The following is a 19713-nucleotide window of genomic DNA, read 5'->3' as shown; positions in this document are numbered from 1 at the left end:
GGACAGACCTGATGTGGTTAAATTATTGCTTGTGTGATTTTCATAAGGTCACAATAAATTGATCAATTATTTTTCCAAATCACTGCCTCCTTTTTTCACAATGCATAAGGGGCAATGGGTGGCCCAGTCGTCTAAGGCGCCGCGATTCGCTGTGCAGAGTTGCGTCCCTTGGGCACGCCAGAAACCTATGATTGTGGGTTCGAATCCCGGTTGGCCCTGATTATGTTTCTAGGTTTGTCAGCACCATACCCGTGCTCGTGGGTTTCACCGAAGTGGTAAACGTCTGAGACCTGCATCACTTCGCGCTTTCCTCCCACATTAAGCTGACACGCCGCGATATAACTGGAATATTGTTAAAAGCGGCGTTAAACCCAACTCACTCACTCACTCACAATGCATAAAGATAATCTAAGATGAGGATGTATGTATTATGGACCATGTTTAGATACAAACTAAAAACTACTAGTAAAACAGCTTGGTTTGATTCACAGGCAACTTGAAAGTAAAACAAACATTAAAGGATAACATATTTATGTACATTGAATTACACGTGAAGGTATTGTCCTCCAAATTACCTTTTCAACAGTGGTCTTGGTAGTTATGATTGGTGTTCCATGTATACATTTCAGGGTCCACATTTTCTGGGATAACATTTCAGCTTCAAAGATCAGTTTGTTGTCACCTGATAAACTACTTGCCAAGTTTCCGTCCTTGAATAATATGATTAACACACACAGGACAAGCAATTTGGAATGGTTGCCCAGAAATAGTGAAAACAGTTTGGGGAGGGACAATGTTATTGTGCATTAACATTTCCGTGAGATTCACATGTTCATCACACATCAAGATCACTGTTGGAAATCTTGCATATCTATTACAAAAATATTTTATCCCTTTCAACATTTCTGTAAAGACAGTTTGTTTATTTGTTGTTTAACCCCACACTTAGCAATATTCCAGCTATATGACGGTGGTCTGTAAATAATCGAGTCTGGACCAGTGGATCGACGACCAGTGATTGCCGTCATGAGCATCGATCCACGCAATTGGGATACGATGACATGCATAAACCAAGTCAGCGCGACTGACCACCTGATCCCGTTAGTCGCCTCCTACGACAAGCATAGTCGCCTTTTACGGCAAGCATGGGTTGCTGAAGACCTATTCTACCCTGGATCTTCATGGGTCCTCTGTTAAGACAATTAATAATAAACTTTCAACCAGACAGTTCCAAAATACTGCTCAAAAGGGTTAAAATAATTTTTGGCCAGGGAATCTCATCTCTCAGTGAAACATTTGGATTGACAGATACAGTATGTACAAATGGATGATAACTCGTCAACACAACTGATGCATAACCTGTGAGGATTCTGGGTTCTAATTGGTCCAAGGCCCCGTTCCACAAAGCGATTGTAGTGCTACGACTGTTGTCAGTCTATGTTAAAGTATGAGAGCTACGATCGTCTTAGAGCTACGATTGCTTTGTGGAACAGGGTCCTGGTTGGTTATAAGCAGCTACTAATGGATCGGGTTCTCAGACTCAGTGACTTGGTTCATGGTGTTTTAACATGCCCTGACCTCATTGCTCGCATCAATCACTGGATTGTCTGGTCCAGATTCCATTATTTACAGGCAGATGTTGTGCAGCTGGAATATTGCTAAGTGCAGCTTTAAACAAATAACCCGCACACGCATTGACAGATTGCTTGTTTTATGATCAATGTTCATGCAAACTTTAAATAGAAAGAACTGAGTAAGTCAAAACAACATATCCAGTAACATGTCATATGCTTAAAATGTATAATCATGATACTACACTTTAATTCTTTAATTAAGTTCTTCAAGAATCTCTGAGAGTGAGTGCGTTCGGTTAAACGCTGCTTTTAACAGTACTCCAGTTATTTGTCAGCTTAATGTGGGAGGACAGCCTGAAGTGATGCAGGTCTCAGACGTTTACCACTTCGGTGAAACCCACGAGCACAGGTATGGTGGTGACAAATCTAGAAACATAATCGATCATAGGTTTCTGGTTCGCCCAAGGAATGCAACTCTGGACAGGAAATAACGGCGCCTTAGACTACTAGGTCACCCGTGCCCCCTGGAAGTTTCAGAGTATTAACACTGCTGTTAAATATACTGCTTTGTGACACTTAAGGCACTGGTGGTCATGAATTTTGGACCCGTGAAGATCCGGGGTAGAATAGGTCTTCAGCAACCCATGCTTGCCATAAAAGGCAACAAACGGGATCGGGTGGTCAGACTCGCTGACTTGGTTGATGCATGTCATTTTATCCCAATTGCATGGATCGATGCTCATGGTGTCAATCACCATAACGCTCTTTTCTTGTTTAGTGACTCGATTATTTACAGACCGCCGTCATATAGCTGTAATATTGCTGAGAGCAGCATTAAACAACAAACAAACCAAATCATGAATGTTGCCACTTAGGTGAAAAACAGAATGGGTATGGTGCTGGCAGACCAAGGACAATTAGACATTCAGTGTTATAACCCATGAATCCTGGTCTCTGAGGACACAACTCGGCATGGAATTCTTGCATCTCAGTACCTGGGTCGACAATTCCCCCTTCATGAAAGACATTGGTTGGCACACATGTTAACAACGAATTGCATCATTTTTCAAGTGGTGGCTTTCCTCGTAGCTCTTGATGTCCGTGAGCAAAGTCACATTTGTCCGCTGAGCGAGGGCAGCCGTCGGGGTGGTTGTCATGGAACCAGCACAGCGACGTCTTGTGATGGTCTGCTGCTGCCAGTTTCTTGGTCTTTGCTTTGCGGGACTGACTCCAGGGGTTGGCTTGGGAGAAGTCGCGGAGACGAACCCGGCCTCCAGATACTGCAGTGGATTGAGATTTTAAAAACAGGTCTGGACGCACACAGAAGTCCGACACATTTGTCAGATGTAATAAAACTGTTACAATGGCTACAAGAACATCCACCCAAAAGGTACATACAGGCTTGTGTAGGCTTTGAAATAGGATGTGTATATTATCTTAAAAACCAATAATTTAGTTTAAAGTCTATCACATAAATGTTTAAAGGGGAAGTGTACACGCAAAAATCACTTTCTTTCTTTTTCTAAACAAAACGCAATTTTAGAATTAGTTAGTATCTGTGTTTGAAAATATACACCCATTTTTTCTCACAGTGAAAGTAGGAAGCTCACAATAGTGTTAAAATGATATGCCGTTATGAGGCCTTCGTTTTACGAGCAAAATAGGCCTGAGTTATCCCCCTTAGATTATGACGTAATTGGTGCTAATTCAACTGGGTCCCTGTCTATTCTCAACGCAAAAGATATCAAGGACCAGTTTTTATGTAAAACAACATGGTCTACGACACACTCCGGCGCAGTTGTGACTCAGTATAACACAATTCTGGCTGGCATCTGAGACGCTAAAATCACAAAACTGTACCTACACCACGTGAAGCGGCTCTAACAAAGCATGATGACGTCATAATGTTTATCAATTGGCACCAATGACGTCATATTGCAAGGGGCATAAGCCATGGTGTTTTTGTTATGGAAATAGAACACTTAGTAAATGTGAAAAATATAAATCGTTTTAATGCAAAAAATATCTTAATTAAATATGATGTTTTTATATTTTTGTCTATGACACTTCTATGTTAACACTTTTAATGTGGAAAAAGTACAAGAAAAATTGGTTCATTTCCGTGTGAACTTGCCCTTTAAGCATAGATATTTAATATCAAGAAAGGGGGCACGGGTGGCCCAGTCGTCTAAGGCGCCGCGATTTGCTGTGCAGAGTTGCGCCCCTTGGGCACGCCAGAAACCTATGATTGTGGGTTCGAATCCCGGTTGGCCCTGATTATGTTTCTAGGTTTGTCAGCACCATACCCGTGCTTGTGGGTTTCACCGAAGTGGTAAACGTCTGAGACCTGCATGCATCACTTCGGGCTTTCCTCCCACATTAAGCTGACACGCCGCGATATAACTGGAATATTGTTAAAAGCGGCGTTAAACCCAACTCACTCACTCACTCACTCACTCATATCAAGAAAAGTAACCTGGCTCTGCTACAGCTGCTGAAGGTGACGTGATACAGATAACTCGGATAGCCAAGCTAGGGTACATAACCTGGGATTACCCAGTCCAATTAAAACTACATGCATAAACACTAGCTTACCTTGAAAAACACTGTTATGGTTCCTGAGCAGCGTTTGTAGGCCTCCGCTCTCTGCCTTCAACTGTTGTAGAATGTCCTTGTCAAACAGCTGTGCCACCTCGCACAACGGCAGGCTACCTGGGTGGGAGAGAGTGAGGTGGGGAGATATGAGGTGTCATTTTACTATGTATTCCCTAATTTATATCACTTAAACATGTATTAATATCATAAATTTGATTTTTAGATATCAATTAATACATTTACTGGTAAGCCAACACCACTTGGATCAGTATTCCAGTAATATCATGTGTGTCAGTTTAATGTGGGAAGAAAGCCTGAAGTGATGCAGGTCTATGACTTCGGTGAAACCCACAAGCATGGGTATGGTGCTGACAAACTTAGAAACATAATCAGGGCAAACCGGGCTTCAAATCCAAGATCACAGGTTTTTTGGATCTGCCCAAGGGACACAACTCTGCAGCATGCCCAAGGGATGCAACTCTGCAGCATGCCCAAGGGACACAACTCTGCAGCATGCCCAAGTGGCATAACTCTGTACAATGAATTGCAGAATCTGAGATGACTGGGGCACCCGTTCCCCCTTATCTGTCGTATCTACCACACTCCAAATTAATGGATACATTTCTTTGTGCTTCTCTGTGAATTATAAATAATAGATTTCAAGACATTTAGCCATTTGATAATCTAAACAAGACATTGTGCTGACAGGACACCCCTATTCTGAACAGTCAATTGATCCGTTTATGTGAGACAACGAAAACAATTTATTGATATCTAACATTCAACATTATGTGAAGGATAAAGCATGGCTCAGTGGTAATGGTCTCAGGTATCAACAATTGCCAAGCCAGGGTACATAACCTGGGATTACCCAGTCCAATTAATACTACGAGGCAATTGGGTATCGGCATTGTAAGTTCTCAGAGCTTGGATTGAATACTGAACATTGGATGTTTGAAACACCAAGTTCAAATTTCATCTACTTCTCAACTCATCCGGTCTAATGAGGAAAAAGTAAAACTTCCCAAGAGGTTATTACAAGATAGGAAGACACCTACAATACAATAGGCAAAAGTGGCAGTAGGTTTATGATTTGAGATATAATGGATTATTGATATCACAAATTTGATGATAACATATCACTAAACAAGAATACATCATTATCACTTACCCTGCCATGGGGCACTACAGAATTTGAGTTATTTATCTCAATGCTGATTTTCTTATATCATGCACTGCAAACCATGGCAAACAGGATGTACAAAATCTCCAGCATGGAGAAAGGGAGGATAACTCCGTAAAAGACAAGGAAACACAAAAAATAATTTTTTAGAAATACCAAAACATAACAAGGTACCTGTACGTCATGTGTTAGATAGATATGCAAAGTTTCGTGATAAAATATTAAACAATTTCCGAGTTATGCTCTGGAAATGAATGCTGCACTTGTTTGAGTCTGAGTCCAGTTTATTGCCATGGAAACACAAACAATTTTTTTTTTAGAAATGTCAAAACACCAAAGGGCAGTAGTTCAGCATGTGTTAAATACATATGCAAAGTTTCGAAATAAACATTAAATGTTTTCTAAGATATTATTTAAATCAGTAAATCAAATTTGTGATATCAAAAAACACTTCTGATTTTTAGATTTCACAAAGTACATCTTTTAATATATATTCAGATGTGTGATATCAATAATTCATTCTGAGATTCATTTTGGTGATTTACTGATATAAAATTGAATAAACAGTGAAACAGACATTATACAGAGGTGGATAGTGAATGAGTCAATGATAAGCACCCTCAGTAAAGTAAACAATTGTGTCTGGACCAGACAAACCAGTGACTGAAAGCACGAGCATTGATCTACACCATCTGGGAACAAAGACATTCAATTAGCCAAGTCACCAAGTCTCACCCCCTGATCCATTTTAGTTGAATCTAAGGCAAGCATGAGTTACCATGGTTACAAGGGACAAGTTCTTCCCTGGAATCCCCATGGAGCTGAAGTTATAGATGTGAAGGATCGAGATTAACTGAACCATATGACAAGTATATAATCTGTCATAACCAAGTCTTATCAGGCATCGAGGTTAGGCCTTGTACATGTCTGAATCCGACAGTGTAGCATTACGATTGTTGTAACTATGACAGTTTAACATGGACTTTGGACAGTCATAGGACTACTATTAATTTATGAAATGGTGTGCAGATAATTAAATATCTTACCTCCTTTTCTCCACCATTTTCCCTCGTCAAGGGAGACAACCTCTCCATCTGGTGCCACAAGTATCTTCTCAAATACAGTCTTCACAATGGCCTGTTTGGTTGCTGTGGCAACTTTCTGACAATTCCGAACTGGCTCCTCACTCTGCCTAGGTTCAAAGTTGGCGGACCATCCCTTCCCAGACTCGGACACATCCAACCGTGGCCTTTTAGAACCTGGAGAGTTGGGTTCAGGGTCGTCTTGTACACATCGGTTCTGAACGTAGAGTGTTCGTGTGGTGTCCTGGAGGGTCTCCTCTTTCTCAGTGTATGTTCTCCCTCGACCGATAAAACACACCTGAAACATGCCATCAGATCATCATTGGATGGTTCAGTGGCTGACCGTCCACCACATCATCGTGGACCCCAATCAGGCTACACACAAACCTTCATTATACTCGCATCTTATATTGGCATTAGCCTGGCATTAAAACATTACCATTTGACAAGTCTGTATTTTTATAGTTGGATCCATTGTTCCACCCCTAACACTTACCCTCTTCGTTGAGGGTATCCTGAGAGTGTCCTCCTCCACCTGGAAGCCACACACCTCCCCCACCTCCTTCACAAAGTTCAGGTATGTCCGGTATGGGGAAGTACCCTTTTCTCTCTCACTGAACTTCTTGTCAAAGTCATGAAGACAGCAGGGGAGGACAAAGTAACAGCAGTTGTAGGAAGATCTGTTGAATACAGGGAGGACAAAGTAACAGCATGTAAAGGAGAATATTTTGATTACAGGGAGGGCAAAGTAAAAGCAGCTGTAGTTGGATCGGTTGACTACAGGGAGGACAAAGTAACAGCAGGTGTTGCAGAAAATCTTGAATACAGGGAGGGCAATGTAACAGCAGCTGCAGGAAGATCTGGGGAATACAGGGAGGACAAAGTAACAGCAGCACCTGCAGTAGTAGGATCTGTTGAATACAGGGAGGAAAATGTAACAGTAGCTGTTGGGAGGATCTGTGGAATACAGTCAAGTACTGTATAATAACTCCTCCTAGATTCTCAGGTAATTGTTAGCATTATTTCAACGAACCAAGACAAGATTTGTTTCTTTTTCTTTGCGATTTTTTCAATATTTATAATGTCCGAATGGGGGCAGGTGACTTTGAAGAAGGGCATGCAACATTTATGGATCACCTGCCCGACTGTCTTGTTGAGTTTTAAAATAATTTCAAACACTGTTGCATTCATGACAGAACAGGGTGATTTGATCAGACAGCTAATTTTAACATAGTGTCATGTGAATTTCCGGTAGGCACAGAACAAAGACATGGCAGAGATATACACAGTCCATGGATATACCTTGCAGCCATAAGAGGTATCCATGGCGTCAGCTCATCACTATGGTTACCAATCAACCAATCGTATGTTGGAAACAAGCTGTCTGCTGATGGAATAACAGTCTGTTCCTGGAATAATGTAATGGGAGAAATCATTAAAAGGTGCTTTTCATAATGAAAATATTTTTAAGAGATGTGAACTCACGGGTTATTTGTTTTGTTTGTTGTTTAAAGCTGCACTCAGCAATATTCTAGCTAGTCAAGTCTCTTTAATCTCTTTAGTCCAACACTCTTTAATCCGACAATCGGCTGTTTCCGACACTAATGATGGGAACCGAATAAACCAGTGCTATTTAGACCTGTTAATCTGACAGTCTCGTACTCCGACTCAGACACACCTTATTTGCAACGAATTACCGAAATCACTCATTAATCAGTCCCGTTAATCCAACACAGTGATCAGCGTACCCCGTGGTTATCTTCCCGCAAGTACACAGCCCGTGTTTTGATGCGAGACGAGTCAGCTGGTAGCTGCATATTACAACAGCTGCAGAGATAAACTTGCTTAACAATAAACAATTAATGCTTTAAATAAGGAAAACACGATTAATCCCATGCTTGGATTACCTCAATCTCATTAAAATCAGATACAAGTTCTCGCTATCGCCGAGGACATCCCATTACAGGTCATGTCAGAACAACCTTTCACGCACTATGACCGACCAATGAAATGACTAACAGGAAGTCAACGTTAGCCACTAAGAAAGCTGCTTTCTTAAGCTTTGCGGTACCAGTTTCAAACTGGCAACTTCCATTCCAGACTATGCTTTTTAAAGTATTTTGAATGAGTCTTACAGTCCGTAGTGGTTGTTTTATGTTAAGCTTCAGAGGTTGCATGATTAGAAAACATATTCCGCTAACAATGTAACATAACAATATGAATATTTCTTATTACGTGTTTGTATCATTATCTATCGTGTAGATTCCGATTTTCAATCACCAACGTTGATACTACTTAATTTTGTTTATCCGACATACTCGTTAATCCGACATAATCATATAACTTCACACATTACTCACTCACTCCACACATAACTCACTCACTTCACACGTAACTCACTCACTCCACACATAACCCACTCACTCCACACATAACTCACTCACTTCACACATAACTCACTCACTTCACACATAACTCACTCACTTCACACATAACTCACTCACTCCACACATAACTCACTCACTTCACACATAACTCACTCACTCCACACATAACTCAGTCACTCCACACTTAACTCACTCATTTCACACATAACTCACTCACTCCACACCTAACTCACTCACTCCACACATAACTCACTCACTCCACACATAACTCACTCACTTTACACATAACTCACTCACTTCACACATAACTCACTCACTCCACACTTAACTCACTCATTTCACACATAACTCACTCACTCCACACACAACTCACTCACTCCACACATAACTCGGTCACTCCACACATAACTCACTCACTTCACACATAGCTCGCTCACTTCACACATAACTCACTCACTCCACACATAACTCACTCACTTCACACATAACTCACTCACTCCACACTTAACTCACTCACTCCACACATAACTCAGTCACTCCACACTTAACTCACTCACTCCACACATAACTCACTCACTCCACACATAACTCACTCACTTCACACATAACTCACTCACTTCACACATAACTCACTCACTCCACACTTAACTCACTCATTTCACACATAACTCACTCACTTCACACATAACTCACTCACTCCACACATAACTCACTCACTTCACACATAACTCACTCACTCCACACATAACTCACTCACTTCACACATAACTCACTCACTCCACACATAACTCAGTCACTCCACACTTAACTCACTCATTTCACACATAACTCACTCACTCCACACCTAACTCACTCACTCCACACATAACTCACTCACTCCACACATAACTCACTCACTTTACACATAACTCACTCACTTCACACATAACTCACTCACTCCACACTTAACTCACTCATTTCACACATAACTCACTCACTCCACACACAACTCACTCACTCCACACATAACTCGGTCACTCCACACATAACTCACTCACTTCACACATAGCTCGCTCACTTCACACATAACTCACTCACTCCACACATAACTCACTCACTTCACACATAACTCACTCACTCCACACTTAACTCACTCACTCCACACATAACTCAGTCACTCCACACTTAACTCACTCACTCCACACATAACTCACTCACTCCACACATAACTCACTCACTTCACACATAACTCACTCACTTCACACATAACTCACTCACTCCACACTTAACTCACTCATTTCACACATAACTCACTCACTTCACACATAACTCACTCACTCCACACATAACTCACTCACTTCACACATAACTCACTCACTCCACACATAACTCACTCACTCCACACATAACTCACTCACTTCACACATAACTCAATCCCTCCACACATAACTCACTCACTTCACACATAACTCGCTCACTTCACACATAACTCACTCACTCGACACATAACTCACTCACTTCACACATAACTCACTCACTCCACACATAACTCACTCACTCCACACATAACTCACTCACTCCACACATAACTCCCTCACTCCACACATCACTACATAACAGTTTACACAGTGATTACCTTGAGCCTTGTTTCAGATCCATACATGTCCCAGATACCTCTCCTCCGGATGTCCAGCCCCAGGCCATGGTGCTGCAACACAGTCGCTCCAGTTACTACCACATCATCAACTACCCTACGGGAACAATTTCTCATATATCTTTTTACAGAAAAGGTTATGTACATACTTAAATCACAGAGCAGTATTCCCATGTCTAAGAATCACTGTGAAAGTCCAGACTGTCCTGAGACTGTATAGTGTAGCAAATGTAGGTGAGGTGAAATTGGGTTTAACGTTGCGTCCAAGATTATTGCACTTATATAGCGACGTGCATGCACGTGTGTGTGTGTGGCTGCTTGTACTATTCCGGACTGATGCCAATTTATAGTGCTAGCTCACTGAGATACCATGCCGCAGTTTAACATGAATACCCCACTCAGACACAGTATACTGACTCCGAGCCGACCAGTCCTTGTTTTAGCCCCTTAATGTCGAGCGCCAGACAGGGTAACAACAAGTACCATCTTTTAACGTCTTTTGGTATGACGCGGCCTGGGATCGAACCCCGGACCTTCCGCTCTTCGGGCAGACGCTCTACCACTAACCACGGAGGCGGCAGTAGCAAATGTAGGGTAAGGCTGCCACCTATACATTATCACAGTCGTTAGATGGGAACCAGCTTTCAGTAAAATTACACAGTAATTGAGGTAAATATAACAGGTAATTAATTAGCATTCAAAACTAAGAGCTCTTATCTGACAAATGGGGAAAAAAACGATTACTTTATTCAAATTTCTTATTTGTGACCAACCATGAGTTAAGGGACCTTGTGGATGAAAAAAATTTTTTTGACTTTTCATAATATTTAAAAACTACAGCATATTCGGAACACAAAAATATAATTGACAAGCTTCAATTCATATTTATTACAGAGATACATGACATCACACATATTGCTCTTCACTGAAGTAAGTTGACGTCAAACGTCTTTATGACGTCATGGCACAATTGTATCCTAGCACCCAGAAGGTCATTTTTCTGCTGGTTGGTCAAATTCACTAAAATTCAGAGGTATTAATATTGTATTCAACACAATAACTATAAAACTAAGTATCAAAACCACATCCTCTGTACTTCACCTGCTCTCTGTGAAATAAAAGTCACTTCTATAAAGCCATAGCATTTGTCATAACTACAACATGAAATTTTATAATTCCAATTTGGGAATTTTTAATGACATTTGCTTGAGACATAGGGTGCTTATCAGCCTCAGGTGTAGATAAATCCTGGTAAACCTCCTAGTGATGTTAGCCTCACCCCTTCAGCCGCCAGTATGTGCACCAGGAGGCCATTGCCACACCCAAGGTCCACAAATGACTGCCGCTGTGTCACGCCTCTCCTCTCCCGGTCCGCCTTCCATATCAGCTGATGCAACAAGACATTATTCACACTATTAGGTTTTTGAAATTATTCTCGTGTAATTGTATGCAAGCAACTCAAAACTAATTGGATAAAGGTGATATATTTGATGCAAATGTGCAGCATCTCTGAAACTTTCTCTAAGCCACTCCCATACCCCTTATATCCCACCGTGTTTTCTTAATAGGGCTGGCTATCGATTAGATCATAGGTCGATAATTGTTAACGAAATATTAATCAATTATCGATAAATATCAGAGAAGTAACTTTGAGCAAATATGCAAAAAGCTGAGGGAGTAAACAACATATTTCACATCACTGGAGAGTGGTGACAGATTTATGTATGTATAGATTACTTTGTGGACATTTAAGATATGACAAAATCAGTCGCTTTCCATCTTCGGCAATGGACAAAAACAAGTCTGCTCTAGCAAATTGAAACTTTATTTCATCACAATAGTTTATGTAAGATATACATGATATAGATGACACAATTTTCACATCGACAATCGTTAATATTTCTTCTCATTGACAATAATTCTGATCATAGAACGTTTAAGCTAGCCCTATTGCTTAATCTTTCCATTCCCACTACATCAACTAATATTTTCTAGCCTTTGTTTGTTTGTTGTTTAGGATTTGTTTAACTTAAATTAAATCAAACTTGTTAGGTCTTGCACCAGCCTAGTCAAGCTTCAAATGTTTTTGTTGTTACTGCCACACTTAGCACTATTAGCAATATTGCAGCTAGATAATTAGGATCAGTAAATAATCAAGTCTGGACCAGGCAAACCAGTGATTAACATCATGAGCATCAATCTACACTACCAGATTACAATGACATGTAATCAACCAAGTCCACAAGCCTAACCACCCAATCCATTTAGTCGCCTATTAGGACAGGCACAGGCGGTTTAACCTCACTGTGCCCTCACCCCAAGTGTTGTTATAGTGAATTATTGGGGATTAAGAGACACAGATCACTTAATCGCTTGGTATAGTCTGTGTCATTAAAGTGAACCCTCTTCTGAGGGTGAACTCTGTTCAATTAGTGTCTAACTGTTATTTGATGATAATAGGTGAACAGTTTTCTCATGTACATGATTAAATGCATAGGGATCATTAAAATTATATATGAGTGATTGATATCAATCTTGGAAGTGTATAAAATGGCATTTGCAAGTCATACTGCCATAACAAAATGGCTAATGCTCAAGTTAATGTGTTCGATTTGTTGCTAACTACCAAAGTGGACAGAACTTAGTTTTCAACAGACACAGATTCCGAATTAAGAACAGAAGAAACACCACCATACATTGGAAGGACTGTCCGGTGACAATCAACACTGCACACATTTTTTAAATCTGACAGATAGTAATTTTCTCTACATAGACATGCAACAGACTATAGGTAATCCCCCTATTTAACTTCTTTGAGTGGCATTTAGAAGTTGGAATGGTAACTAAGACAAAAAAATTATGGATGAGCAACTTCTTTATCACAATTGGGCGACATTTCGGTGTAGATTCTAACACTGTTATCAAGCAAATGATGTCCCTGCTAGGGACCAATTCTCCACGGGGGTCACCTGTCCAACCTCTAATCACAGTCCGTTTGGCTCCATATGAGAACGATGAATTGCAAAATAACTCAAAATTGGGAGTAGTCAATTAAGTGTCAGTACGGTACACCGTAGACGGCTGTTCCTCCTACTGTCGTGCCCCCTCCGGGGAGGATGTCAACTTGTACACGTAACAACAAAAATAACAAAGAGCAGATATTGTTGGGTACAGAGTAATCATTGCCTTGTAACATATTGACATTTAATGGACTTCCCGATTTGGGGTTATTTTGCCCCATCGTTCTCATTTGGTGCCAAAAGAGACCATATAATATATTATATGGTCTCTGGTGCCAAACAGACAACCTTTATTTCATCCATCCCTGCTTTCAACTTCGAAAAAAACTAAATATTACTGGTGAAATAGCATCTACAAAAAGATAATGTGACACACTCGTACAGCATAAAAAGACAATACCTTCAACAAACAAAAATTAATTCATAAGTGTATATTACCAGAAGGTAGGTTGCTATGGCGACATCCTCGTACACAAATTTCTTTGGGTCTGTCTTCTCTGGCCACTTCTGTGAAAAGAAAAAAGAAATACACATTTACTGAATGCCTGATTTAATGAAGGAAGAGAATTTATGAATGTCAACTTCTTTATTATCATGATTATGAGGAACACAACGTTTCAGAGTATATGCTTACTCCTTCATCAGGTCAGTGGATGCCAATTACCAATCAGTGATAATTTAGTTCTGGTGAGGTGAGGTGAAATGGGGTTTAACGTCGCGTCCAAGATTATTGCACTTATATAGCGACGTGCATGTACGTGTGTGTGTTTGTGTGGCTGCTTGTACTAGTCCGGACTGATGCCGATTTATAGTGCTAGCTCACTGAGATACCATGCCGCAGTTTAACATGAATACCCCACTCAGACACAGTATACTGACTCCAAGCCGACCAGTCCTTGTTTTAGCCCCTTAATGACGAGCGCCAGACAGGGAAACAACAAGTACCATCTTTTAACGTCTTTTGGTATGACGCGGCCAGGGATGGAACCATGGACCTTCCGCTCTCCGGGCAGACGCTCTACCACTAGACCACGGAGGCGGTCCATGGAAACAATTAACTCCCAGACCCTGCACCACAACTTCCCGAACCGCAATCAGGCCAAACTCGTTAATACTTCCAACGTGGGAATGTTTATTGGCGGAGGGCGACATAGACATAGAATACATTTTGTCGAGAGTAAATACATTAACTCTGATAACACCGAAATAGAAAACTGAAATAAAACTGAATACAAATATCCATTGCTATTGTCATACCTAAGAACGACACTTTAAAAACAAATGTGTATGTAAGTAGTATATACCACTAGACCACTAGACCACGGAGGCGGTCAATTTAGTTCTGGCTTCTAGTTGTCCATAACTATCAACTATCAGCGCTAATTACTGTAAAGTGTGGGCTTCCATTGTCTATTGCTAATCACCCATCAGCTCCAATTATCTGTCGGCTTCCTTTGTTAAGTTTCCACCTTTTGTTATCTTATTACTTTTGTTGTTCTTACATTGACATATATATGCTCTCTGCCTCATAGCATTCATTCACCTGATGAAGGAGTAAGCACATGCTCCGAAATGTTGTGTTCCTCATAATAAAGAAGCTGACATCCATAAATTCTCTTCCTTATGTGTATCACTTCTAAATGCCTTTCAAAGACTTATTTTAATAAAGTCAGAATGGAATCATGCAAAACTAGCACAATAAGAACTGAAACTATTAGCATGACAAGTCTTCCCCATTCCAACCGACTCACTTCAACAAATGGATGACCATATTTGACCTTGAGATCATTGTACAGTCTGTTGTACTCGTCAACAGGCACCAGTCTAAGAGACGAGGTTGCTGTCCGTAGCGTCTCCTCCTGACCCCATCTCACAATCTTCTGCAGCAGAACATCGCTCAGCCATCTCCAGGTCACATGACCTGCATCTTTGTTAGATCTCACAGAAAGCTGCACCCTGAAGATAGAACACTCTTGTATCTGTTTTGACCATAAACCTGTATCCTGCTGCGAATGTATCTATATCATACACTTATCCCTTATAATGCTGTACTGTATATGCTTGTGGTGTCCCTATCTTGTTGTGTTTCTGTGGAGTGAGTGAGTGAGTGAGTGAGTGAGTGTCGGTATGACACTGCTTTAAATAGTATTTCTGTTACCGTATTCGACCCAATAAGCGCCCAGGGCGCTTAAAATAAAGACAGAAGGGGTGGGCGCTTATTGGGACCAATTCAGAGTCAAATTGGTGTAAATTCATCAGTCAGCCTATCGATATTCTTCTGTTGCTGGGGGGCTAGAGATAAACTGTTACTTACGTTTTACTGGTGAACATCTCCTCATTAACCGACTACAAAAGATTCTTGACCGTATGTAAAAAACAGGTGAGTAAATCTTACTAGGGCATCCGGGAAAAGGTGGGGGGGGAGCTCTTATTTGGACATGGGCGCTTATTGGGTCGAATACGGTATATCATGGCATGTCTGCTTAAATGGGGGATGACCCCTAGACATGATGTAGGTCTCTGTAAACCATGGCTGTGGCGTCGACAAATAATGAACCATAACAAGCATGAACTGGCAAGCAAATGTTTGTTTGTTGTTTAAAGCCACAATCAGCAATATTCCAGCTATGTGACGGTGGTCTATAAATAATCGAGTGTGGACCAGACAATCCAGTGATTGACATCATGAGCATCGATTTACACAATTGGGACACGATGACATGCATCAACCAAGGCAGAGAGCCTGACCACCCGATCCCGTTAGTCGCCTCTTACGACAAGCATAGTCGCCTGTTACGGTAAGTATGGGTTGCTGAAGAGCTATTCTACACCTGATCTTCACGGGTCGGGAATCGAATGTACGATCATTGGTTACAGGCAAGCCTACATGGCAGCACTGCACAGCAAATTGTGGTGCTTTTGTCGACTGTGTCACTCCATGTTCCAATCTAAACTCCCACCTGGTTGTGCCGTCGGTCTTGTACGTGAACTTGTAGGCATCTTCATTCAAGTCCTGCTTGTGTGGTGGGGGTGACTGCACATGACAAACAGGAATGAACGATATTGAATCAGTTGAGCAATCTGAAAGTATCAAACAATTACATATCAACAATGATCCATTGAAAGCACAAAAGAACAAAACATATTTTCCAAACAGGGTCTTTCAAGTTAGGGACAGGTCATATGTAATGTACGTGTGTCTGGTTTTTTTAGAGGTTTTCCTAGCACTAATGTACTGAAAATAATGACCTTCCCTGAATAGACAAAAGGCAAAAGCACTTTATATTTTATTATATAAGACAGGTACGTGATAAATGACAATGACGAATGAGGCGTGGTTTATTTCACGATAAAACATTGTTCAATCATGATATCATTTCTGGAGATTCGAACGTAATTTTTGAGAGGGTAGTGAGTTGTTCCCCACAAATGTAGCTGGGTAACGCAGATAAACACAATGTCTGAAAGTCATACACAAAAATAGGTGAGAGGTGGTAATCTGTATTGGGAGAAAAGCAAAGATTATCGCCATGTGAATTGGGGGAATATTTAAGAAATACCAAACTTAACACCCCTGTTCATAGAATGGACTTGGCCGACATTGCTGCGATCGGATTGTATTCAGGGAGTCATCATTATTTAAATATGGGTAAATGTTTTTTGTAAGTTTGTCAATTTTATTAATATCCTAAGGGAGGTTGTAAATAATGTTGAAATCTCGCATAAGAAATAAGAGATTTGCGGTCACTGCACCACATCATGTTTTATTCTCACTGCAGTGTTTTATTGGACAATAAACAACCGTCTCGTCAATTATTTCTTAAATACAATGTCATTTGTTCGTGTGACCCTCCCCAAATTTATATGTATATTACTTTTTATGACCCTCCCCTAGAGACTGTCATATTTTTTGGTGACCCTCCACTGATCCCCCGTGACTCATCCCCCTCTATAATAAATGAACCCCCCCCCCCCAAAGTTTGTCAACAAAAAGCTTCATAAAATAATTTTGTGTACATTAAAACATGTTTTCACTTATCATGCTTATTCAATAATCATTATTACCATAATGCACAAGTTCCCGCAGTGTCGGATATTTATCAATCTGTCTGGGGATGAGGTCCCTCACAATAATCACAACTCCTTCCTCATAGGAATCCAGATCCACATCTTCGTCTGCTGGAGTAATAACATGGGTTGCCTCCCCTTCATCACACATGTCGTCTGCTTTGGTGAAATGTTCCGACAAAGAACTGACTTCATTTTCCTCACAAACTGGATACCATCGTTGATATAAAATCTTTGCACCACATAATCTCCTGTTGACTACGTGTGGTTTGTTTATGTACACTGACAGAGCGTTTTTGAAACCACTTTTAGTTCCTGAAAAATCTTTTTCTACTTTTGTTTCGGGCTCTGTTTTCAATTTTGACTCTGATAATTCACTGTTGCTCATGGCAACCTCACTTTTCCTTCCAACATCAACGTTCCCAACGTCACACATGTTTGCTGGTCAAGGCAATTGGCGTACACTAAGCAGTGGAATTGTTAAAAGGAAACTTTGAGTGATGTTGATGTGTGCAATCTGTGCATATGGGCGCTGACATCTTGAATATTGCATTATGGATAAGCACTCGAACATATATCTTTTAACATGCAAATGATAGAATATATATTAATTATATACAACTATTTTTTATCAAGCTTCATTTTAAAAACGGCAAATGTACAGAAACATTAATAGACATTACTAGGATCTGTCTGTGGTAATCTCCGTGTTCAAAAACAGCGCAGCACCAAAATGGTCTAGCAACCTTTGGTCAAAACGGATACAAAATGGAGAGAAAACAATCCAACTTTGGCTCGGGAGAACAACCTACCCTATTTAAATTTATAAAGAAATTATGAAAGGAATTAATTTAATTGTCTCCTAAAAAAATCAAGTTCCAAAACGTTGAGCTACACCCTTAATTGGTAAATGTACAGTCGCACAGTCTTGAAACTTGATAATACACAGACAGGGGGAACGGGTGGCCCAGTCGTCTAAGGCGCCGCGATCTGCTGTGCAGAGCTGCTTCCCTTAGGCACGCCAGAAACCTATGATTGTGGGTTCGAATCCCGGTTCGCCCTGATTATGTTTCTAGGTTTGTCAGCACCATACCCCTGCTCGTGGGTTTCACCAAAGTGGTAAACGTCTGAGACCTGCATCACTTCGGGCTTTTTTACATTAAGCTGACACGCCGTGATAACAACAAGTACCATCTTTTAGCGTCTTTTGGTAAGATGCGGCCGGAGATGTTTCCTTATTGTAAATACCATATACAAGCATAAACACAGTATATACCTTTAGAAACCGAGTATGAATATACGAGTATGGCACCCTATAGTGGTTGATGTGTCGGCTCGTCACGCCGAAGATCCGGCATCGTTTCGGGCCCATCGTTTCCCCACAAGTGTACCGTGATATGGCTTGAAAAGTATTACAAGCGGTCAAAATGAAAAACAATAATTTAATTCCTTGTTTTTGAACTCTGGGGATGGGTTGTAGGTTAATATAGAGAAGTAGGTAGGGGGATGGTGTCCCACCTTATGGCTAATAGACTTCATTGTCAACAACCGTCATTATATATCATTTGACCAAGAAAACTATAGATACTTAATTGTTGTTATAAAAAAGTGAATAGATTTTAAACAAAACTCACTGCTACCTTTTGAGGGAAAAAATCCCTTGAAATACGAAAGAAACATTGAGAATAATGACATATATCATTGTCAATGAGACGCCAGGATCAGAATAAAGTCTCACAGTAGACAAGGTTCCGTCTTTCCGCTGATCGACAGCGGGGTTTGGGCACGGAGACATTTGGCACCGAGAATCTTGTCCTTCCATCGCGTTTTCTTTCTGGTAGGTGACTCAAAGACCGTTAAATTTCCTTGATCAAATTTTGCACAGATATCAGTCCAGCCATAAACTGATACCTTGTGTTAGTTATTTTGGAATGTTTTATAATGAGTGAGGCTCCTGGTATCTTATGATTGCCGTAGAGCAGATTATAATAGTGTTGGGTGGTCAGGCTCTGTGACTTGGTTGATAGCGCGGATCGCTGATCACACTTTCTGTCACTGGTTTGTTTACAGATGGAATATTGTTGACTGTGGCGCTGAATAACAATCAATCACTCGGTAGTCAAATCACAACAACGTCAGCGTCTTCTGGGTCTTTTTGGTCAATTAATTGT

At 40.7% G+C, this 19713-nt stretch overlaps 1 protein-coding gene across 1 annotated transcript; it reads right to left on the bottom strand.

Annotated features, from left to right (window-relative positions):
* Nucleotides 1-514: 514 nt before the first annotated feature.
* On the bottom strand, nt 515-18075 carry LOC124140206 (probable tRNA (uracil-O(2)-)-methyltransferase). The gene is made up of 11 exons (XM_046507629.2): nt 17540-18075; nt 16435-16555; nt 15226-15430; nt 13913-13981; nt 11734-11841; nt 10437-10508; nt 7737-7843; nt 6931-7114; nt 6399-6732; nt 4170-4286; nt 515-2854 (listed from the first exon to the last, which is right to left on the bottom strand). Exons 1-11 carry the CDS (start codon nt 17976-17978, stop codon nt 2634-2636), a joined length of 1977 nt encoding a protein of 658 aa, XP_046363585.2. The 5' UTR covers nt 17979-18075; the 3' UTR covers nt 515-2633.
* Nucleotides 18076-19713: the final 1638 nt, after the last annotated feature.

The sequence above is a fragment of the Haliotis rufescens genome, unplaced genomic scaffold (genome assembly GCF_023055435.1).
Source record: "Haliotis rufescens isolate VD_foot unplaced genomic scaffold, xgHalRufe1.0.p SCAF_15, whole genome shotgun sequence".
Taxonomy (NCBI): Eukaryota; Metazoa; Mollusca; class Gastropoda; order Lepetellida; family Haliotidae; genus Haliotis; species Haliotis rufescens.
This window is presented reverse-complemented; position numbering and strand designations above follow the sequence as displayed.